At 45.2% G+C, this 24,062-nt stretch overlaps 2 protein-coding genes across 14 annotated transcripts in view; one reads left to right on the plus strand and one right to left on the minus strand.

Annotated features, from left to right (window-relative positions):
* RALGPS1 (Ral GEF with PH domain and SH3 binding motif 1) overlaps positions 1–24,062 on the minus strand; it is a 135,183-nt gene that overhangs the window by 62,194 nt on the left and 48,927 nt on the right. The gene's annotated exons all lie outside the window — the stretch shown is intronic.
* On the plus strand, positions 690–22,342 carry ANGPTL2 (angiopoietin like 2). Of its 2 annotated transcripts, none has more exons than XM_058159677.1 (5): positions 690–1,333; positions 12,881–13,689; positions 16,311–16,504; positions 18,345–18,615; positions 19,582–22,342. In XM_058159677.1, the coding sequence occupies exons 2-5, from the start codon at positions 12,885–12,887 to the stop codon at positions 19,779–19,781; spliced, it is 1,470 nt and encodes a 489-aa protein (XP_058015660.1). In that variant the 5' UTR covers positions 690–1,333; positions 12,881–12,884; the 3' UTR covers positions 19,782–22,342. The 2 variants fall into 2 exon arrangements, with proteins under 2 accessions (XP_058015660.1, XP_058015663.1); XM_058159680.1 differs by having other exon boundaries at positions 690–1,242.

Raw genomic sequence — 24,062 nt, forward strand, 5'->3', positions numbered from 1 at the left:
TCTAGGAAACAGCCCCCACCTTTGATGCCAAGTGCTAAGCGGTGACCCCTTTCTCTCTCTCTCACCCCCCCTCCCCAGACTTTGGAGAGGCAGGTCCTTTAAAAAAAAAAAAGAGCTTACATAACCCGCCCCCACCCCCACCCCGTGTAGAACTGCTGTATCCTGCCTTGAACAGAAGCCTCAAGAGGAGGAGGAGGAGGAGGAGGAGGAGGAGGAGAAGAAGAGGAGGAGGAGGAGAAGAAGAAGCGGAGGAGGAGGAGGAGGAGGAGGAGGAGAAGAGGAGGAGGAGGAAGAAGAAGGAGAAAAGAAGAAGAGGAGGAGGAGGAGAAGAAGAAGTAGAAGAGGAGGAGGAGCAGGAGGAGGAGAAGAAGAAGAAGAAGAAGAAGAAGAAGAAGAAGAAGAAGAAGAAGAAGAAGAAGAAGAAGAAGAAGAAGAAGAAGAAGAAGAAGAAGAAGAAGAAGAAGAAGAAGAGCGGAGGGAGGAGGAGGAGGAGGAGGAGAAGAAATTAAAACATTTCTACCCAACGTTCCTGCCTTAAGTCACCTCTCCTTTCTCAGCCCTGACGAAGGGAGTCTACGACACGGTTTGATTTCTCTGAGCTGTGACCTCACTGGGCACACACCACACACACACACACACACACACACACACACACACACACACACACAAAGGTTTTCAGCCAGCCCTCTGGAAGGGAGGCCCTCGGGGGTCTCTCTTTGCCGGTGTGGCTCCTTGACTTGATGGGAGGGGGGGTAGGTGGGTGGGTGTAAATGGAGGTTACCCAACCAGAACTTGGTGTCTGTTCACCGCCTGCTCGGTTGTTATCCCTTCCCTCCTTCGGCGTGGACATCCTACCCACCACAAAGGAGCCCGTATATCAGGCTGGGGGTAGCTACTCCTGGAGTGATGGACTGAGAACGCCAACAGTAGCAGCCTTTTGTTCCTCGGCTACGGACGGAGCCCGGCATTCCCACAATAAGGAAGTCAGCAAATCCCGGGCAAAACTTCCCTTGTTGTTCTGCCTTTGCAACCCGCCCGGGACCGCCAGGCGAGACTTTCTTTTCCTGCTGTAGAAGCTGGGCTTCTACCTTTTTTCATCTGTGATGTCCTTATTTCTAAGGATGAACCTGGCAGCGGATTCTTGATTTTTAAAAGGAAACGCAAAGCAAACAATAAAAAGAAGAAGAAGTAAAAATGCAAGTTTGAAGCTGGAAGAAAGAACCCTAAGGGGGAAAAAAGAGGGTAAGGAGAATACCGGACAATATTTGTAATCTAACAGGATAATCTGCGGACGGGATATTTTGCAGAACCAAAAAAAATTACTTACTTTTCGGTAAGTTTTTCTTTCAGGTCATCAGCTGTTACGGGAGGCTGAGGAGGGATTTCTAGCAAAAGAAATCCAGAGGCGTTTTCAAACGCTAAGCTTTTCTCCGTGGTTTGCTTTCATTATTATTATTATTATTATTTTTTAAAAAAAACAACAACTTCAGAGTCTATGTTTATAAACTTTAGCCTAAGATATTGAAATGCCAAAGTTCTGAATCATACTGCATCTGTGAAATGAGTTTGGCTGTTTGCAAACGGCAGTCTCAGATGCCCAAACTCTACGACTCTACGAATTAATTCATGGGATGTATAAAATATGCATTCCTTTTCCTAAATGCTAATAACTTTACGATGTGCGTCTCGTCTTTGAAAAGGGCTGTTGTATTACGGTCCAGGAAATCCGTTTTTCGCTTTCCCCTGACACACGAATCAGATTCAAAGCTCCTTTAAAAGTAAACCTTTAACAAAAATCACAGTGTTTGTCTCTACAGGGGACAATGGCTTTAAATATGTGTGTGTGTGTCTAAACTAAGCAAAGTGGAATATTTGCCTGCAGAAGTTGTGAATGCTCCAACACTGGAAATTTTTAAGAAAATGTTGGATAACTATCTGACTGAGATGGTGTAGAGTTTCCTGCCTGGGCAGGGGGTTGGACTAGAAGGCCTCCAAGGTCCCTTCCAACTCTGTTGTTGTTGTTGTTGTTATTATTATTTGGGAAATAATCTATGGAACAGTGTTAACAGGAGATGGCAAGGGTGAAGTTTAAGGCTATGATTGAACAGGGTTGCAAAGCTCTGGAAGAAAAACTTTTAAGACCCTTTGGCTTAAGGGACAAGAAAATGAGGCCACTGTTTGAAGGGGAACAAGAACCAATTTAATATCACAGTTCAAATTCCAAGAAAAAGTGTTTTAGATAATGACGGTTTTTCTTTCTGGGGAATTTCTGTCCGACTTAGAAACGAAAGTTTTCGGATAGAGCTGAAAGTCACTAAGGAAAACTTCAAAACAAAAAAAAACAACACCTGATATCTATAGCTTCTCTTCTGCCTAATTCAGCCCAAAATTTATGTTGCTAAGTGAGACCTTTGTTAAGTCAGTTCCGGCCCACTTTACGACCTCTTTTGCCACCGTTGTTTGAAGTGAATCGCCGCAGTTCTTCGGTTAGGTGGTTACGTGAATCTGGCTTCCCCGTTGACTTTGCTTGTCAAGTAAGATCGCAAAAGGGGATCACGTGATCCCGGGACGTTGCGACCGTCATAAATATGAGCCAAGAGTCTGAATTTTGATCACGCGTGACCACGGGGATGCTGCAACGGTCGTTAAGTGTGAAAAATGGGGGTAAGCTACTTCTTTCAGTGTGGTTGTAACTTTGGACGGTCACTAAATGAAATAAATAAGTTGTATTTATTTATGTATATCACATCATTATCACTCAAGGCATTGAGAACATATCCAGCACAGCTTGCTACTCCTACTGTCCTCAAAATAACAACCCTGGGAGGTGGGTTAGGCTGGGAGGAAGGGGGCCCAAAGTCACCTAGTCAGTTTTCATGCCTAAGGCGAGACTAGAACTCACCGTCTCCTGGTGGTTGGCCCCCAGGAGGCTTTCGTGGATAAGGCAGGACTTGAACTCACGGTCTTCTGCTTTCTAGCCCTGTGACTTAACCACGAGACCAAACTGCTCCTAGGCTAGAAATGGGGAGACTGGGAGTTCTAGTTCCCGCCTTAGGCATGAAAGCCGGCTGGGTGACTTTGGGCCAATCACCAGGAGACTGAGAGTTCTAGTTCCTGCCTTAGGCATGACAGCCGGCTGGGTGACTTTGGGCCAATCACCAGGAGATGGTGAGTTCTAGTCCCGCCTTAGGCATAAAAACCAGCTGGGTGACTTTGGGCCAATCACCAGGAGATGGTGAGTTCTAGTCCCGCCTTAGGCATGACAGCCGGCTGGGTGACTTTGGGCCAATCACCAGGAGATGGTGAGTTCTAGTCCCGCCTTAGCCATGTCAACCAGCTGGGTGACTTTGGGCCAATCACCAGGAGATGGTGAGTTCTAGTCCCGCCTTAGGCATGACAGCCGGCTGGGTGACTTTGGGCCAATCACCAGGAGATGGTGAGTTCTAGTCCCGCCTTAGCCATGTCAACCAGCGGAGTGACTTTGAGCCAATCATCAGGAGATGGTGAGTTCTAGTCCCGCCTTAGGCATGACAGCCGGCTGGGTGACTTTGGGCCAATCACCAGGAGATGGTGAGTTCTAGTCCCGCCTTAGCCATGACAACCAGCGGAGTGACTTTGAGCCAATCACCAGGAGATGGTGAGTTCTAGTCCTGCCTTAGGCATGACAGCCGGCTGGGTGACTTTGGGCCAATCACCAGGAGATGGTGAGTTCTAGTCCCGCCTTAGCCATGACAACCAGCGGAGTGACTTTGAGCCAATCACCAGGAGATGGTCAGTTCTAGTCCCGCTTAGGCATGAAACCAGCGGATGATTTTGGGCCACTCTGTCTCTCTCTCAGCCCAATCCCACCTCGCAGGGTTGTTGTTGTGGGCAAAATAGAAGCAGGAAGGTGTGTTGGATAAGTTTGCCACCTTGAGTTATTTATAAAAATGATAATAAATGCGGGATACAAACATAAATATTATCTTTACGAGCAGGACAGCTGTATCAAAATTTAGACTAGAGTTGCCAAGCCTCCTTTCTTGCAATTGAGCCAGCCAAGTGTCATTTAAAATGCCCCCTTTCTCCCCCCCCCCTCCCCCCCGAAAACCAGAAAGATTTTATCCAAACACCGTCACAGGCAGTAAGAATCCAGGAGTGGGAAGCCAACCTGACACACGAGGTTTTCCAACTTCAGAGAAATGCGTGTCGTGTTTGTTTTTTTTCCTTTCCAAAAATCCTACAGTATTGTGATTTATGTGGGTGAGATTTTGCTTTTAGGACTTTTTGCACCCCTTCCCCCAATAAAACGGGTCCTATAATGTGGGACGTTGATAGATGAATACAGGATCGTGGTTTATTTATATTTATCTATATCTTATTTTATTTTATTTATATTTATCTATTTGCATTCATTTGGGATATGAAGATTTGCAGCCAAGAGCCAGCAAATCTTTTTCTTAAAAAAAAAACCTAATTTTTATTAAACGGTTTGTCTTTAAAAACAACACACACAAAAAAAACAATCGCGCATATATATATATAAAAAACAAAACACATCAAAACATGACGTATTGAACGTTACATACCGTCAGTGGCAATTTTACAGCATTCCGTATCGACTTACTTATTTTGTAGTCCTCTATTCTGTCATTTCTATTTACTTCTCCATAGCAGCCAGCGAATCTTATTTACCCTTCTGGATTGTTAAGCTAGAAAACTTTTCAAAAGCTAACAAGGACCCAAGCAAGAAATATATATTCTCTCTCTCTCTCTCTCTCTCTCTCTCTCTCTCTCTCTCTCTCTCTCTCTCTTTCTCTCTCTCTCTCTCTCTTGAATTCTGAGCCTGCCTTGATTCGATATTCATAATAAGAGCTTTTATTTTCCTGGTGGTTTTCCACCCCACATTAAAGATAACATCATGTAGGGTTTCCTGCCTAAGCAGGGGGTTGGACTAGAAGACCTCTAAGGTCCCTTCCAACTCTTGCTATTCTAAAATTCTTCTTTGGAAATGGGTTTCCCCTTGCTCAGTTAGAAGGCCCGAAAAGATTCAAACTTTATGGGAGGGGAGTGAATTAACACAACGTAACATAACATAATAACAGAGTTGGAAGGGACCTTGGAGGTCGTCTAGTCCAACCCCCTGCCCAGGCAGGAAAAACCAGGCAGGTAGTTTGAAGAATGACTTTTACCGCCATTCGTTTAGGGACCGCTTGAACTAATAACAGCTCTGGGGGGGGGGGGGAAACGACTGTTTTTCACACTTACGACCGTTGAAGGGTCACGTGATCAAAATGTGGGCGCTGACATGTGTGTATGATGGCTGCAGAGTCCCGGGCTCATGTGAATGCCAGCTTCCGACAAGCAAAGTCATTGGGGGGGGGGGGGGGGGCTGGACTTGCTGAACGACTGCATGACTCACAGCTGGAGCGATTTGCTTAACAACAGTGGTTTAAAAAAAAAAAGTCATGAAACGGAGCAAAGCTCACTCAGCAATGGAGATCAAGCGTGGCCACAAGTCGAGGACTACCTGTTCAGCAAGATCCTACCTCTGTTTGACTTAACCACCTCCAACCAACCAAGCTCAAAATGCAAGCATTCTTCCGTGTAGGAAATGGGTTTGGCTAGTCCAGTGAAGAGAAGGACCAGGGGAGACATGACAGCAGCCTTCCAATATTTGAGGGGCTGCCCCAAAGAAGAGGTGGGGGGGTCAACTTATTTTCCAAAGCACCTGAAGGCAGGACAAGAAGCAACGGATGGAAGCTGATCCAGGAGAGAAGCAACCTAGAACTAAGGAGGAATTTCCTGACAATGAGAACAATCCAACCGGTGGAACAGCTTGCCACTAGAAGTTGTGGGTGCTCCCATCACCGGAGGCTTTTAAGAAGAGACCGGACAGCCGTTTTGTCTGGAAAGGTTTAGGGTTTCCTGCTTGAACAAGGGGTTCGACTAGAAGACCTCCGAGGTCCCTTCCAGCTCTATTCCCATTAGCTGAATTGTAAGAACAATTAACCAGTGGAACGCCTTGCCTCCAGGAGTTGTGGGTGCTCCCATCACCGGAGGCTTTTAAGAAGAGACTGGGCAGCCATTTGTCTAGGATCGTATAGAGCTTCCTGCTTGAGCAGGGGGATGGACTAGAAGACCTCCCAGGTCCCTTCCAGCTCTGTTATTCGGTGTTCTGAATGTGTCTTAAATAAGAGAGGCCAAGTATAATGAGAACTGTTAAAGAGAGCAACAAGAGGCGTCCAGGGCTACAAGAGATGGAATCTGATCTGAAGGATTTGGCCAAAGTCCTGTAACTCAACTATGGACACAAGTGTGTGGTTGTATTGTGAGCTCCGGTGCCTCTGCATCCAACTATATGTACAGTCCTCATCTCACGCTGCTCGTTTTGTGTTTTATCTTCCTGGATGCCAACGTCATTCCTCTGGGCTGGAAAAAAATTTCCTTGTAACCTGTTTTTTGGTTTGTTTCGCATTCCTAAATGACAAATCCCAGGGATAACATTGTGAGTCCAAGAATTTGTAATAGAACAGCCGAGATCGTCAGCCAGGGTAAATAAAAGCGTCTGGAGATAAACACACACACACACACACACACAAAAGACCTGACAACTCTATTTTCATTTTATGACGCCTGGAGCTTTAGGCTTGTATGAGTCGTAAAGTGTGAAGATGGGGAGGCTGCCCAGGGGCACCCAAAGCTGCCGGTGGCTTTCCGATTCCTCCAAGTTTTGAACGTTGATGCTTTATAAGAGGTTCACGCCGGGCTTCTTGGTAAGCGCTTCTGGTTAAAATAATCGGTATTATTTACATTCTCCTGTGCTGAAAAGGGATGCCTTGTCATCAGATTCATAGAACCTAGAACAACAGGGCTGGAAGGGACCTCGGAGATCTTCTAGTCCAACCCCCTGGCTCAAGCAGGAGAGCCTCTAGCGTTTCAGACAAACGGCTGACCAATCTTGTCTTAAAAGCCTCCAGTGAGGGAGCACCCACAACTTCTGGAGGCAAGGCGTTCCGCTGGTTAACTGTTCTTATAATTCAGCTAATGGGAACAGGGCTGGAAGGGACCTCGGAGGTCTTCTAGTTCAACCCCTTGTTCAAACAGGAAACCCTAAACCTTTCCAGACAAAACGACTGCCTGGTCTCTTCTTAAAAGCCTCCAGTGATGGGAGCATCCTACACCACTTCAGACAAATGGTTATCCAATCTCTTTTTAGAAACTCCCAGCGTTGGAGCGTTCACAACTTCTGGTGGCAAGCTGTTCCACTGGTTAATTATTCTCATTGCTACGGAATTTCTCCTTAATTCCAGGTTGCTTCTCTCCTTGATTAGTTTCTCTCCGCTGGTTCTTGTCCTGCGTTCAGGTGCTTTGGAAAATAAGTTGACCCCCTTCCTCGTCTTTGGGGCAGCCCCTTAAAATACTGGACTACTGAATATATTTTAGTCTCCAGATCCTATGTAATATAGACCAGTGATGGCTAACCTTTTCCGGACCGAGTGCCCAAAGTGCGTGGCCGAACCCCCAAAATGCAAGGCGCGCATCGCGTGGCCCTGCACATGCACCCCGTGCCTGCTCCGCTCCCCCCCACCCTGCATGCGCGACAGAGACCTAAAGACCAGCTGCCTGGCAGGAAGCATGCAAGTATGGTAGAGCTGAACTGGGGCGACTGCTCGCATTCTTACAAAGAGAGCTCTGCATGCTACCTCTAGCACACAGTCCATAGGTTCGCCATTTTTTTTTAAATTTACATTTATATCCCACCCTTCTCCGAAGACTCAGGGCGGCTTACAGTGTATAAGGCAATAGTCTCATTCTATTTGTATATTTACAAAGTCAACTTATTGCCCCCCCAACAATCTGGGTCCTCATTTTACCTACCTTATAAAGGATGGAAGGCTGAGTCAACCTTGGGCCTGGTGGGACTAGAACCTGCAGTAATTGCAGGCTACTGTGTTCTAATAACAGGCTCCTTACAGCCTGAGCTATCACGGCCATCATGGATATAGATTTAAAATGGGGTCAAAATATGGGGAAGTTTGATTTTGATTGTTTTGGGGGAAGTTAGGAATTGATGAGAATTGTAGGAGTATAATTGAGTTAGGAGGGAAAATTTTTTTAGCATATGTTTGTCTTATTTTTAACTATACCTTGTGTTTGTTCTGGGAAGTTGGGGGAGGGGTTTGTGAAGGAGGAGGGATCTAGGGGAGGGGGAAGCGGGGAGAAAAAGCTTTGTAAAGCTTTTTCAATAAAAAAAAACACATGGGGAAGTTTGCAAAAACTTCTCGTATTTCATGCGAACAAGTATTTCAAATATAGACCTTGGAAAAGAAAATCATCTATCGTTTTGGAAGATGTCTAACTTAATTAAACCCCACGATAACTCCGTATTTTCAAATAAGCCTTAAAACAAAAGTGATTTCCTACGGAGATTCTCGGCCATCCGGGTCATGATTGTCCCAGAGGTGTTTTTGTTTTTTTTCAAAAAAAGGCAAACCGGACTTTGTTTTTTTCCCTTGAAGACATTTCGCTTCTCAGCCAAGAAGCTTAATCCGTTCTAACCCGAACTGAGGAAGCTTCCTGGATGAGAAGCGAAACGACTTCAAGGAAAAAAAAAGCAAAGTCTGGTTTGCCTTTTTGAAAAAGCACCTATGGGATAGGCTGAAATTTTATGTAGCAAACAGGAAAATAGAATCCATTAATACACAAATTATTGTTTGTTCCTCTACTTGAATCGCGTTCTGCGTTATCACTTGTGCAGTTTAATTTTAATTCTTCGGCAAAATTTATCAATTCAGAGAAACGTTTCTTTCTTATTGATTCTACTCCACACTCTTCTTCTAGAGATCTGTCGAAATTTAAACCCCATCAACTTCCTGGGCTAATATAAAACCTTTCCCGCTCGGAATTATTTCACCCTTTGGAGATTAATCAGAAATTGGACATTCTAGTTTCTATACATTAGATTTATTGACTGAAGGATTCTGTTGGAATTCCTGTTTCTTTAAGAACTGTGTGCCTTTTTTGTTCAAGGTCCAGGGGGGAAAAAAAGACAAGCTTAAGGAAACCAGTTGGGATCCTGTGTCTGGCAATTGCGAAACCTTTTTTTGTTTTTTTTGGATGCCAAGTTATTCAGGCAGAGATCACTGTAAAAACACTCATCCCAATTAAAGAAACAAGGGGAAGACGGAGTTCTGTCAAGACTTCCCTTTGGAAAGTTACAGAAGAGATTATTATCTTGCCTTTTAAAGAAAGGGGGAGGAAAAAAAGGGGGCAGGGAAGAATTGTCTAGAGGGCTCTGGAGAATTAAAAAAAAAAGAGACGTCTTTGTAAGTAGGAAAATTGCAGGAGGAGGCTGTTACCTTATTAATATATCGTGAGGAGGTTTAAACTGCCTTGGACGGTTGGGGCTAAGCCGGAGGAGAATAAAAATGCGTGCAATGCATAAATATGTGCAGCCAGAGGAGGAGTAAAATAAAAGAGGCGCGGAAAAGCACGAGGGCTTAAATGGGCTGGTATTTACTCACAACTTTTCTAAAAATTCTCATCTCTCTTATCACGCCAGCTTCCTCGCAAAGGATTGGCTAAAACTTTCAAAAGCCTCCATGGAGATAGTAGGTAGGTAGGTACCTACAGTACAAAAGGGAGGGAGGGAGGGAGGGGAGAGAGAAAGGGAGGAAGGAAGAAGAAAGAAAGGAGGGGAGAGAGAAAGAAAGAAAGAAAGGGAGAGAGAAAGAAAGGAAGGAAGGAAGGAGAAAGAAAGGAAGAAAGGAAGGAGGAGAGAGAGAGAGAGAAAGGAAGGAAGGGAAAAAGAAGGAAGGAAGGAAAGAAAGAAAGAAAGAAAGAAAGAAAGAAAGAAAGAAAGAAAAGGAAGGAAGGAAGGACGGATGGATGGACAGAAAGAAAGGAAGGAAAGACAGACAGATAGACAGAAAGACAGACAGATAGACAGAAAGATGGACAGACAGGAAGGACGGACAGGAAGGAAGGAAGGAAAGAAGGAAGGAAGGAAATAAAGACAGAAAGAAATAGACAGAAAGAAAGAAGGAAGGAAGGAAGGAAAGACAAAGAAAGAAGAAAGGAAGGAAGGAAATAAAGACAGAAAGAAGGAAAGAAGGAAATAAAGACAAAGAAAGAAAGAAAGAAAGAAAGAAAAGGAAGGAAGGACGGATGGATGGATGGACAGAAAGAAAGGAAGGAAAGACAGACAGATAGACAGAAAGACAGACAGATAGACAGAAAGATGGACAGACAGGAAGGAAGGAAGGAAAGAAGGAAGGAAGGAAATAAAGACAGAAAGAAATAGACAGAAAGAAAGAAGGAAGGAAGGAAGGAAAGACAAAGAAAGAAGAAAGGAAGGAAGGAAATAAAGACAGAAAGAAGGAAAGAAGGAAATAAAGATAAAGAAAGAAAGAAAGACAGAAAGAAGGAAAGAAAGACAAAGAAAGAAAGAAAGAAAGAAAGAAAGAAAGAAAGAAAGAAAGAAAGGTCCAGAATGGACCCGACCATCTCTCCGAAGCCAAGTATAAAAAACGGAGAGGGACTTCTAATTCCAATTGCAAGGATTCTCCCTCCCTGGGGGCAGAAGATGCTGGGATCGCTCAGCTTCCTTTTCCTGTTTATAGTGTTTTTTTCTTAACTGGTTGGAGGTGGGAGGAAGCTTTGATGTGAGGCTCTGATGTTCCATCTTGCACGTTCTCCAGAGGTTTTGGGAGACCTGACTTCCTGCTTTTTTTTTTTAACTCCATGAAGTGCCATTCAAGTCTTATATTCGGGCGGGAATTCGAGAGGTCCCTCAAAAGCTTGGCTCCGAGTAGGATCATAATGCACTTCTAAGCATTTGCAACAGCCTTTTCCAAACCTGCCGATCTTAAGCTGTCTGGACTTCAACTCCCAGAACTCCCCCAGCTAGCTAGCTAGCTCAGACAGGCTTCATGTCGCCACTAAACGAACCACAGCCCTGTTAAACCCTCCTCCCGACTCAGCGGTTTTCCAGAACCTTCTGGAAGGTTCAGTCAGAACCAACTTTAGAAACTGGGTTTCTAAAAACTTTAGAAACTGGGTTTAGAAAACTTAGGAAACGCCGCCGCCTTCGACATGACCTGAGTTTAACTCATAGAATCGTCAATTACAATGTCCTTCCTGTCGAAGACTACTTCAGCTTCAATTGCAACTATACATGTGCACACAATAGATTTAAGCTTAATGTGAACCGTTCCAATCTTGACTGCAGAAAATATGACTTCAGTAACAGAGTTGTTAATGCCTGGAACGCACTACCTGACTCTGTGGTCTCTTCCCAAAACCCCCAAAGCTTCAACCAAAAACTGTCTACTATTGACCTCACCCCATTCCTAAGAGGTCTGTAAGGGGCGCACATAAGAGCACAAGAGTGCCTACCGTTCCTGTCTTATTGTTTTCTTTCATGTCGCCACTAAACGAACCACAGCCCTGTTAAACCCTCCTCCTGACTCAGAACCTTCTGGAAGGTTCAGTCAGACCAACTTTAGAAACGGGTTCCTCTTCTTCAACAAAGGATCAACTGTTCCTTTTAAATTCTGCCGTGGTTTAAAGCAATAATGCCATACTTTAGAGGCATTTGCTAAAGATCCGTTAACGTTAACACACGCTGTGCTGTTCGGCTTTCTCTGGGGCTGCTGGATATTCGTCCCAAAAGTGCTTTTTTCCCCAAGAGGCAACTGGACTTCCTCGTTCTTCTTTGGAGACGTTTCTCTTCTCATCCAAGAAGCTTCTTCAGCTCGGACTCGGGTGGTGGGGAATGGAAGGGTTTATATTCCTTGTGGACAGCTAATCATTTGCATCAGCAGCGGGTTTCGGATTATGTTACTACCGGTTCGCCCCACGCGCGCATGCCTGCTTCGTGCGCACGCAGAACTGGTTCGCGTGCACGCTTGCCTTCCATGCATGTGTCCGGCCTCAAAATCGTGCCTAAGTAGGATAGCATACAGCCAGGGTGGGTGCGATTTCCTCTACCGGTTCGGGTGAACCGGCTGAGGCCACTTGGAGGTTTGTCTGTGTCTTCCCTTTGCACCGCTCAGGTGACCCTGAGGACACAGACAAACCTCCAAGTGGCCTCAAGGACTCTCTCATAAAGGATGCAAATGACCAGCTGTCTGCAAAGGAGGATAAACCCTTCCATTCCCCACCATCCAGAACTGAAGAAGCTTCTTGGAGGAGAAGCGAAACGTCTCCAGAGGAAAACTAGAAACTCCAGTTGCCCCTTGAAAAAGCATCTATGACCTGGATGACGGAGCATCTCCATAGACATTTACTGTAGACATGAGCCTCGGTGGCTCAGTGGTCAGAGTGCAGTACTGCAGGCTACTTCTGCTGGCTGCCTGCAATTCGGCAGTTCGATTCTCACCAGGCTCAAGGTCGACTCAGCCTTCCATCCTTCCGAGGTGGGTAAAATGAGGACCCAGATTGTTGGGGGGTGATATGCGGACTCTGTAAACCTCTTAGAGTGGGCTGTAAAGCGATAGGTATAAAAGTCTAAGGGCTATTGCTATTCCTATATTCGCTCTCTCCTGTTTGTTTTGTGTTTTTTTTTTAATTTGCATTTATATCCCGCCCTTCTCCGAAGACTCAGGGCGGCTTACACTATGTCAAGCAATAGTCTTCATCCTATTTGTATATTTATATACAAAGTCAACTTATTGCCCCCAACAATCTGGGTCCTCATTTTACCTACCTTATAAAGGATGGAAGGCTGAGTCAACCTTGGGCCTGGTGGGACTAGAACCTGCAGTAATTGCAAGCAGCTGTGTTAATAACAGACTGTCTTAGCAGTCTGAGCCACAGAGGCCCCTGTGTTTACTGTTTACTGTACAGTGTTTACTGCAGATAATAATAAAAAAAATCCCTTCCCTTCTGAACTAAGGACAATGGAGGCAGCGGTTTGCTTGCTGCTAATGGCCGCTGTGGGAATCAACGCTCAGAAGCCCGAAGGTGCCGAAAGCCGCATCGCGGGAGGGACGCGAGAATTCGTTTACGGGAACAGGTACAGGCGCTCCAGCGAGGCGCAGGAGAAATGCACTTACACGTTCATCGTCCCGCAGCAAAAAGTAACCGGGGCCATTTGCGTGAACTCCAAAGAACCCGAAGCCGTTCTCCTGGAAAACAGGGTCAACAAGCAAGAGGTGGAACTTCTCAACCATGAACTCCTGAAGCAGAAGAGGCAGATCGAGACCCTGCAGCAGCTGGTGGAAGTGGACGGCGGCATCGTGAGCGAGGTCAAGCTGCTGCGGAAGGAAAGCCGCAACATGAATTCCCGCGTCACCCAGCTCTACATGCAGCTGCTGCACGAGATCATCCGGAAACGGGACAACGCGCTGGAGCTGTCCCAGCTGGAGAACAAGATCCTCAACCAGACGGCCGACATGCTGCAGCTAGCTAACAAGTACAAAGACCTGGAGCACAAGTACCAGCACCTGGTCACCATCGCCAATAATCAATCGACGGTCATCGCCCAGCTGGAAGAGCACTGCCAGAGGACGCCGGTCCTCAAGACCGTTCTGCCGCCGCCGCAGCCCCCGAACCAGGTCTACCAGCCGCCGACCTACAACCGCATCACCAACCAAATATCCACCAACGAAATTCAGAGCGACCAGAACTTAAAGGCTCTGCCGCCGAGTCTCCCAACCATGCCGTCGGTCACCAGCGTCCCGACTTCGACCGACAAGCCCTCAGGTAGGTCAATCGATCGGGGGTTGTTGTTTTTTGGTACGGCCACGGACCGGATGCAGGTAGCCGTCGGCTTACGGTGTGAAAGAGCCCCAAATTTCTCTTTCCAGACATCCAGATGGTCAGAATATTGGCATGACAGTGGTCCTTGGTCAAGTTTTCTATTGCTAAGTGAGACGGTTGTTAAGTGAGGTTCCCCCTCCTTTCACAACTTTTCTTGCTGCGGTTGTTTAATGAATCACTACAGTTGTTAAGTTAGTAAGATGGCTGTTAAGGGACTCTGGTTTTTCATCTCCTTCCTTCCTTCCTTCCTTCCTTCCTTCCTTCCTTCCTTCCTTCCTTCCTTCCCTCCCTCCATCTCTCCCTCTTTTCATCTCCTTTCTCCCTGCCTCCCCTCTCCCTCACTTCTCTTCATCTCCTTCCTTCCCTTCTCTTTCTATCTCATTTCCTTCCTCCCCACTCTCTCCTCCACTTTTCATCTCATTCCTCCCTTCCTTCTTCCCTCCTTACATCTCCTTCCTTCCTTCCATCTCTCCCTCCATTCTTTTCATCTTCCTTCCTTCCCTCCATCCTTTCTCTTTTCCTTCCTTTCCATAGCATATTACCCTTTCCTCCTTCCTTCCCTCCATCTCTCCCTCTCTTTCCTTCTCTTTCTCTCTCCCTCTTTTCAGCTCCTTTCTCCCTGCCTCCCCTCTCCCTCACTTCTCTTCAACTCCTTCCTTCCCTCCATCCCTCCTTCCTTTCTCTTTCTATCTCATTTCCTTCTTTCCCTCCCTCTCCTCCGCTTTTCATCTCATTCCTCCCTCCCTTCCTTCTTCCCTCCTTCCACCTCCTTCCTTCCTTTTCTCTATCCCTCCATCCTTTCTCAATTCCTTCCTTCCTTCCTCCCCTCCCCTCCCTTCCCTTCCCTTCTCAATTCTACCATCCCTTCTCCTTAACATGAAGAGGGATCTGCTTCCCCTCCATCTTACACGTAGCTCCTGAGGGAGCCCTACCTCCTACTCTTTGGATGGGAACACACGAAGAGCCGTATTTCCCCTTAATTCAATTATGGAAAACTTCCTTGGAGCTAAAGGCTACGCTGGGAACGTTTCATCAGCCAGGAGTGTCATGCAATGCATTTCTCCTTCTGATATTTTAATTCACTTTTTTTTTTTTTTTGCCATAAGGTTTTTAAATCTGGGGAAAAGAACCCTAGACTTGTGGTGCGGGGGGAGGAGAAGGGGTTATTACAGTTCAGAAGACAAACAGGCTCTCTTTATTGAATCTGAACAATTAGATTAATAAGCCCAAAGGAACTTTGGTAAAAGTGGGATTCACGGAAGGAGAAGCTAATGCAAGAGAGAACTCTTAAAAAGAGGTGGAGTTCTTAAAAAACAACCATTAAAAGCAATTTCTCCCCCCTCTCCTTCACCTAAGAAACCTTTAGAAAAACGATGAAAGAGAACAGGACTCTTAGTCAAACAAAACTTCTACATGAAATCAACCAACAGCTATTTTTATCTTAATTAGGGAAAACTCTCCGGAGAGAAGAAGAAGAAGAAAAAAAAACATGCTTTGATTTGCGATGTGTTCAACCGGCAGGACAAATTAAAAACCCTTTTGGACTGAAAGAGTTCAGTTCTCTCTCGGTTTGGGGTTTTTTTTGGGTTTTTTTTTTTTAAAGAGTGGAAAACTCTTGTCTTTAGGAAATAATTCAGAAACCGAGAGAGGACGTCAACAGCTCCGGTTGCCAGATCTAGTCAGATACGATTAATATATGAAAAGATGTTTTTAAAAAAAAAAAAAAAAAAGATAGATCTGTTTGTTAAATGGAGCCTTCTCCTACTTCTGCCTGCGGCAGAAGTGTAGCTTAGCATACAAGGTGTGACTGACACAACTGCAGAAGGACAAACCGCACACTGAGTGTTTAAGGGAGATTCCGAAAAAAATCTCCCAATACCAGGCCGTAGAGCAGGGGTGGGATTCAGCCGGTTTGGACAAACCGGATGCTAATTTTACATCTGATTCGCCGAACCGGTAGTTGCGAGGATTGGCTGGAAGAGGGAGTCAAGCTATTCTCCAAAACATGTGAAGGCAGAACAAGAAGCAATGGGTGGAAACTCATCAAGGAGAGAAACAACCTAGAACTAAGGATGGATTTCCTGACAGTGACAAAAATTGATCAGTGGAACAACTTGCCACCAGAAGTTGTGAACGCTCCAACACTGGGAGTTTCTAAAAAGAGACATTTGTCTGAAGTGGTGTAGGGTTTCCTGCCTAAGCAGGGGGTTGGACTAGAAGACCTCCAAGGTCCCTTCCAACTCCGTTATTCTATTCTGTTCTAGATTGGCAGTGATGAAGGACAGCATCCCTCTCCGACTGAAAGAGTACCAAGGGGATTTACTTCACACACCCAATATATTTTCACTGCTTCCTTTTTCATCCTTTTATCATTTTTTTCCCAGCCATAAAACCCAAGACTGTACTTCTAGGTTTAGAAAGCAGCGGGCCAGAATTTAGCAAGGTAAATGTTGTTTGGTTCTCACAGAGCAAGAACCAGCCAGGAAACCTCATTTGACTCCGTCTAGAATTGAGACTGAGGCGCCTTAGAAGAAAGACATATGGTGTCTCTTATTTCCTACCAGGTCCTTGGCGAGACTGTTTACAAGCGTTAGAAGATGGCCACGGGACCAGCTCCATATATCTTGTCAAACCTGAAAACACCAACCGACTGATGCAAGTCTGGTGCGATCAGCGGCAAGATCCTGGCGGCTGGACAGTAATTCAGAGGCGCTTGGATGGCTCGGTTAATTTCTTCAGGAACTGGGAAACATATAAGGTGAGGTTACATAATGGCACCTTTCAGCAAAGGAGACAAACTTCTCTAGGGTCGTGGTTTTCCCAAGGGGAAATCGTCAAGAATGTTTAAGAGCATTCAGCTTTGTAGGTCTGGTTCTCATAGTGAAAGAACGCCAGAGGTAGGAGGTGGAGTTAAACATATCATCAGCTTAGAGTCCTTATGTTGCCACAAATGATCCAACTCCAATCCCTCTTGAGTGTTTTTTTTTAATTGACCTTTATCTAATGCCAGTTTAGTGCTGGCACTTAATGGACTAGATTTTTGTGTAGGCAGTAAGCTTGAAGAAAACTTCTGTGTTGCAACGAAATGTACGATCCTGATCTTTTGCATCGAATGCCATGATACTTAAGGTGTTGTCAGAGGCACTGGTCTCTGAGCAGGGGTGAAATCCAGCAGGTTCTGACAGGTTCTGGAGAACTGGTAGTGGAAATTCTGAGCAGTTCAGAGAACCGGTAGCGGAAATTTTGAGTAGTTCGGAGAACTGGAAAATACCACCTCTGGCTGGCCCCCGAGAGGGGTGGGAATGGAGATTCTGCAATATCCTTCCCCCAGGAGTGTGGAGGGAATGGGGATTTTGCAATATCCTTCCCCTGGAGTGGGGAGGGAATGGGGATTTTGCAGTATCCTTCCCCTGCCACGCCCACCAAGCCACATGACGTCACGCCCACAGAACTAGTAATTTAAAAAATTGGATTTTACCACTGTCTCTGAGGCAGAAGAATAGAGGCCACCTCAGAATTATATGCGGGGGATTGAACTGACAGCTGTTTAATGAAATTGTTCCACAGCCTAAATTGCATCATTGCATCAGGAATAATCTACGTAATCTTCACATCATCCAGGGAAGAATGGTTTAAGGGTGAAACACTGACAGGGTTTTAGTAACATTGCATGAAATAAATAAGGCGCTAGAACTAAAATAGCTCTTGATAGCCATTGGTAGAGAATGTTTAGGGTCCCCCCCCTCCAGTGGTCTTTAATAGTCTGCCTTATCTCTCTTTAAATCAAGGGAGACAGCCAATTCTATAGCAGTGAATTTGAAACTGTCCACCATCAGTCAGGACTATCCAAGATTTTAAATAAGTAGGAAAAATAAAATTGAAACCTGCAGGGTTGTTTAGGTACAATAAGCAGTTATATGGTCAAATGAATGAATGAATGAATCAATCAATCAATACAAGACGTATCACAGCATCTATTAAGGCAATCTAGTTTCTAGGTTCATTACAACACTTGTTAATTTATTTATTTGCATTTATATCCCGCCCTTCTCCGAAGACTCAGGGCACCTTACACTATGTTAGCAATAGTCTTCATCCTATTTGTATATTTATATACAAAGTCAACTTATTGCCCCCAACAATCCTCATTTTACCTACCTTATAAAGGATGGAAGGCTGAGTCAACCTTGGGCCTGGTGGGACTAGAACCTGCAGTAATTGCAAGCAGCTGTGTTAATAACAGACTGTCTTAGCAGTCTGAGCCACAGAGGCCCACTTGATAAGCACCTAGATCAAATCAATATTGGTTGAAGGAATTTAGACTGGATTCCCTCTAATAAGTCTTAAATCTTTTGAGGAAATCCGAGAATCAAATAATGGCTGCCCGATTTTATTTATTTATCAAATTTAGAGGCCGTGTAGACCGACTCTGGGTGGTGTACAACCAAAACGTACAATTACCTTGGCCCCCGCAAAAAACATTGAGAGTCACAGAAATTTAACAACCACTGGATCGTGGCTACCTGTGATTTGCAAACCTTTTTGTAAAATCAATACTAGAGGATAATTCGTTGCCGTTTTGTTTTGTTTTCTCGTAGCAAGGGTTTGGTAACATCGATGGGGAGTACTGGCTGGGCTTGGAAAACATTTACTGGCTGACGAACCAAGGGAACTACAAGTTGTTGGTAACCATGGAGGACTGGTCGGGACGCAAAGTTTTCGCGGAATACGCCAGCTTCCGCCTGGAGCCGGAAAGCGAATTCTACAAGTTGCGAGTGGGACGCTACAACGGCAATGCGGGAGATTCCTTTACGTGGCACAACGGAAAACAGTTCACCACACTGGATAGAGACCACGACGTCTACACAGGTACAAAAGCCAGCAGTGGGTTCAGTGGGAATGTGCATTAAAGCTTAATGGGAATGGGAATGGGAATGGGAATGGGAATGGGAATGGGAATGGGAATGAGAATAGAATAGAATAGAATAGAATAGAATAGAATAGGAATGACGAATGAATAGAGTAGAGTAGAGTAGAGTAGAGTAGAGTAGAATAGAATAGAATAGAATAGAATAGAATAGAATAGAATAGAAGATAGGATAGAATGAATTAGGAATAGAATAGAAAATAGAATAGAATAGAGAATAGAGGAGAGGAGCGGAGAGGAGAGGATAGAAAATGAATTAAGGATAGAATTGAACAGAATAGAATAGGACTTAAGAGCGGAGTGGAGTGGAATGGAATAGAATTCAGAACAGAATAGGAATTCAGGATAGGATAGGATAGGATAGGATAGGATAGGATAGGATAGGATAGGATAGGATAGGATAGAACAGAACATAAAATAAGATAGGATAGAATGAATTAGTAATAGAATAGAAAATAGAATAGAATAGAATAGAATAGAATAGAATAGAATAGAATAGAATAGAGGATAGGATAGGATAGGATAGGATAGGATAGGATAGGATATGAATTAAAGATAGAATTGAACAGAATAGAATAGGAATTAAGAGTGGAGTGGAATGGAATGGAATAGAATTCAGAATAGAATATGAATTAAGGATAGAATTGAATAGAACAGAACATTCTTTATTGGCCAAGTGTGATTGGACACACTTAATAAATATTGGAAGGGACCTTGGAGGTCTTCTAGTCCAACCCCCTGCTCAGGTAGGAAGCCCTACGCCATTCCAGCGGCTGTCCAGTCTCTTCTCGAAAGCCTCCAGCGATGGAGCACCCACAACTTCTGGAGGCAGCTTTCCGTTCCACTGGCGAATCGTTCCCTCCGTCAGGAAAACTTCTCCACTCAGTTTTCCCTTATTTCTCCCCCAGGCAACTGCGCCCACTATCAGAAAGGGGGCTGGTGGTACAACGCGTGCGCGCACTCGAACCTCAACGGCGTCTGGTACAGAGGAGGCCACTACAGGAGTCGCTATCAAGATGGAGTCTACTGGGCAGAATTCCGGGGAGGGTCGTATTCCCTCAAAAAAGTGGTGATGATGATCAGACCGAACCCTAACACTTTCCACTGAAGGGAGAGACAGCGTCCTCTTCCGGAGGGGGCCAAGACTTTACGCGCGTCTCCACGGGACCCATCTTCTCGGCGACAAAGAATGTAAGATAATCTTGTAACTCTCACTGACTGCGAGACAAGGAGACCTGGATCTCGGGACTGTTCCAGAATCGATTTAGAACCAAAACAAGCAGCGGGGTTTTTTTTGAGGGGGGGAGGGAGAGAGAGAGAGAGAGAGAGAGAGTGGGACAATGCTCTTTTGTTTGGAAAAACAAGGAACCGAGCGATCGCTTTCAGATGGCACGGACCGTAGATAAAACGAAGGCCATCGGAAGACTGCCACACCGTCTAAATGCTTCCTATGTTAGATACGCTCTCAAATCCTGCACATATTCGAAACTGTACAGTATAATAATGGATCCATTTGACACAGGGAATTACATCCTTTGACGTTCTGTAGCCAGCATGGGTATCTTGTTTGTTGTTAGTCACGAAGTCGTGTCCGATCCCCATCGCGACCCCATGGACAACGTTCCTCCAGGCCTTCCTCTGGAGTCCATTTAAGCTCATGCCGACTGCTTCAGTGACTCCATTCAGCCATCTCGTTCTCTGCCATCCCTTTCTTCTTTTGCCATCCATCGTTCCCAGCATGAGGCCCCCTATCCAGGGAGTCCTTCCTTCCCATTAGGTGGCCAAAGGATTTGAGTTTCCTCTTCAGGATCTGGCCTTCTAAAGAGCAGTCAGGGTTGATCTCCTTTAGGACTGACCGGTTGGATCGCCTTGCAGTCCAAGGAGACAGGAGTCCCTTGGATCTATCTATCTATCTATCTATCTATCTATCTATCTATCTATCTATCTATCTATCTATCTATCTATCTATCATCTTTGTTGTTAGTTGTGAAGTCCTGTCCGACCCATCGCAACCCCATGGACAACATTCCTCCAGGCCTTCCTGTCCTCTACCATCCTCTGGAGTCCATTTAAGCTCCCGCCGACTGCTTCAGTGACTCCATCCAGCCACTTCGTTCTCTGCCATCCCCTTCTTCTTTTACCCTCCATCCTTCCCAGCATTAGGCTCTTCTCCAGGGAGTCCTTCCTTCTCATGAGGTGGCCAAAGTATTTGAGTTTCATGGGTATCTTAGGCTGTTAGAAAAGGGACAATTCTTAATTTAAGCCGTTGCAGGGACATAGTGCCTGTCCACCAACAGTGTCTTACACAAACAGAATTCCAAGTTTGGAATTCTTCCGACTCTGCTTGGATGCCAGGCAGGGTTACGACTCCACCGTGAACTATTTTGAGCGGTTTATCCTGTATTTCTCTTCGCTCTTCCTCTTGAATGCATTGGCCCTTCTCCAAATGTTGACTAAACTCGTACTGTACATTCTTTTTTTTCTTTTCTTTTTTTCAAATTACCTCAGCGGTATCAATGTGGTGGTGGTGTTTTTTAGACTTTTGGGAATAACTTAGGTCTGTGATGGTGACTGTTCTGTCCCCCCCCCCAACCACAACCAAGAAGACACGCGAGCTGACTATATCTGCCAGCAATTTATTCCTACGACAGATATCAGTTCTGGCAACGAACCTGCGATTGCCTGCCAAGTTCTCTGATCTCCTCAGAAGCTAGCGTAACTGCAGTTCATTGCTGGAGCAACCAAGAGTTCAGAAATAAGCAGAAATCTAGAATTCTTAGTCTCGAAATATTGCAGCCAAAGTTTCCAAGAGTCAGTTTTTGTCCATCACAAGAAGCTATAGAACAGCTCCTCCTGCTTTTATACCCTGTGGGGTGTGGCTCCGTGACTCAGCACTCTCTAGGCCTGCCCCACCCCTTCTTTTGTTGTTCCCGCCTCTCCTTTCTGCGATGCCTGGGATTTAACCAGGACTGATTGTCAGCAGCTGGGTCTTGAGGCGTTGCCTGGGAGGGGGAAGGTGCGGGAGAAAGAGGCCTCGTCATCTCCTCCACCTGGCTTGCCTCTGGGACCTGGAGCGGAGCCAGAGAGGGAGGTCCTGCAGAGGGAAGCCCTGTCTCTTCCGCCTCACTCCCTGAGTCACTCTCTGCCAGGAGGCCCAGCTCGGGAGCCGAAGACACAACAGCGAACCTATGGCACGCGTGCCAGAGATGGCATGCAGAACCCTCTCTGTGGGCATACGCGCTGTCGCCAGCTGCTCTTCTAGTTTTTCGGCCTTTTTCAGCCTGAAAAATGGCCTGGAAAATAGCCTGAAAACGGCCAAAACCGCCATTTTTGGGCCATTTTTGGGCCTTTTCTGAGGTGTTTTCCAGCTGTGTTTTGGGCTATTTTCCAGCCATTTTCTGGCAGTTTTCAGGGCAAAAAAACAGCCAAAAAACAGGCATCCATGCACCGGCCAGCTGGTCTTCATGTTTCCGGTGCTCCGGCACAGGGCCACGGCCACGCATTCTGGTTTGGGCACTCGGTGCCCAAAAGGTTCGCCATCCCTGATTTAGGTCCTGCTTTAACATCTGCAAAAGTGTTTTGATGTGTATAAATGACGATTTCGTCTTCTAAGCTAAGTTGCCCTTGAAAACTTTCCTTTCTCGAATAAAATTCAACAGCTGTAGAGAATTACCTGGACAAGGGAATTAAAAAGTTGGGAGGGAGGGTGAAGTAAGATTCTGGTATCATTAAAAACAAAAGGAAAGGGTTAAAGTTTAAAGAACCCATTTTAATTAGCCATTAGATTGTAACTTTGGCGACAAAAAGGATACACAGCGCCATTTTGCTGCATTTTATTGTAATGGCCAAAGGCACATATTAAAAGAGAATTATGCAAACTTATCTATAATGCCCGTTGTAGAAACCGGAACTTCTGAATTCTAGAACTCTGCTGAGGTAAACACCAAAACGGATTATTTTAGGACGTTGCGTCCCAGGAACAGTGGAACCCGTCAAGTTTTAAAACTGTTATTACCTCATGATTTCATTCCTGATGGACGATGTGCGTTAACGTTTTGGAATGAGGTAGCTATGCCTTGTACATAAATGAACGTAGGGAGTTTATAATATATGGGCAGATTACCTTGTAATGCTGCAAAGCAGTAATAAAAGCAACAAATGTTACTTGGATACAACACACGGGTTATTTTATTATGAGAGAGAGACGAGAGAGAGAAAGAGAGATACAGACAAAGATAGATCGAGATAGATAGATAGATAGATATAAAGAGAGAGATACAGAGATAAATAGAGATGATAGCTAGATGTCAGATAAGACGATAGAGATAGATAGATAGAGATTGATGACAGATAGATGATAGAGATGGATAATTACCATTACCTAATCAATGGAATAACAGTGGTTATCTGTCTGTCTATTCTTTACCTTGTCTGTCTGTCTGTCTGTCTGTCTATCCATCCACCCACCCACCCACCCACCCACCCACCCACCCAATCTAGTCTTCTTTATCATGCCTGTCCATCCATCCATCCATCCATCCATCCATCCATCCATCCATCCATCCATCCATCCATTTCTTTATCATGTCTGTCCATCCCTCCATCCCTCTATCTATCTATCCCTCTATCCATCCATCCATCCATCCATCCATCCATTTCTTTATCATGTCTGTCCATCTCTCCATCCCTCTATCCATCCATCCATCCATTTCATGTCTGTCCATCCCTCCATCCCTCTATCTATCCATCCACCCACCCATCCATCCATCAATCCATTTCTTTATCATCTGTCCATCCCTCTATCCATCCATCCATCCATCCATCCATTTCATGTCTGTCCATCCCTCTATCTATCCATCCACCTCCCCACCCACCCACCCATCCATCCATCCATCCATTCATCCCTCCATCTATCTATCCACCCATCTATCTAGTCTTTATCATGTCTGTCCATCTATGTCTGTCTGTCCGTCCGTCCGTCCGTCCGTCCATCCATCTCATCTATATCTACTTATCTATCTATCTGTGGTGAAAAACCTTCCGGCATCATTAAAAAAAAAAAGCACAAATATTGCGGTTTCCTTAAAACCACACAATTTGTGCCGCACTCAACTACAAGTGAAGCTTGTAATCTTGACGATCAGGCGAATACTCCCCTGCCCTTTTGTCTCCTCCAACTGTAAAAATTGCAGGCAGAGAAGACCCTAAAAAAAAATAATAATGCAGGAATCCTTTGATGTTACTACGAGACTGTTTCATTAATTCCAGACCTGTTCCTTCTCCAAGGCATGCCATCTTAAACTGCAGCAACTACTGGCTTGAACTGTGATTCTTGGAAACGATTTACGTAGCTCTGCCGAGTTTTTCAAATAACTGGAGGAGGCAGCTG

This window comes from Ahaetulla prasina, chromosome 16 (genome assembly GCF_028640845.1).
Source record: "Ahaetulla prasina isolate Xishuangbanna chromosome 16, ASM2864084v1, whole genome shotgun sequence".
In the NCBI taxonomy this organism is placed as follows: Eukaryota; Metazoa; Chordata; class Lepidosauria; order Squamata; family Colubridae; genus Ahaetulla; species Ahaetulla prasina.

What these genes read in the sequence shown, in the direction of transcription:
- ANGPTL2 (XM_058159677.1), top strand. Translation starts at nt 12,885, where the DNA reads ATGGAGGCAGCGGTTTGCTTGCTGCTAATGGCCGCTGTGGGAATCAAC. An exon ending in GGAACTGGGAAACATATAAG is followed by an intron (nt 16,505 to 18,344) that starts GTGAGGTTACAT and finishes GTTTTCTCGTAG; the next exon opens with CAAGGGTTTGGTAACATCGA. An exon ending in AGACCACGACGTCTACACAG is followed by an intron (nt 18,616 to 19,581) that starts GTACAAAAGCCA and finishes TTTCTCCCCCAG; the next exon opens with GCAACTGCGCCCACTATCAG.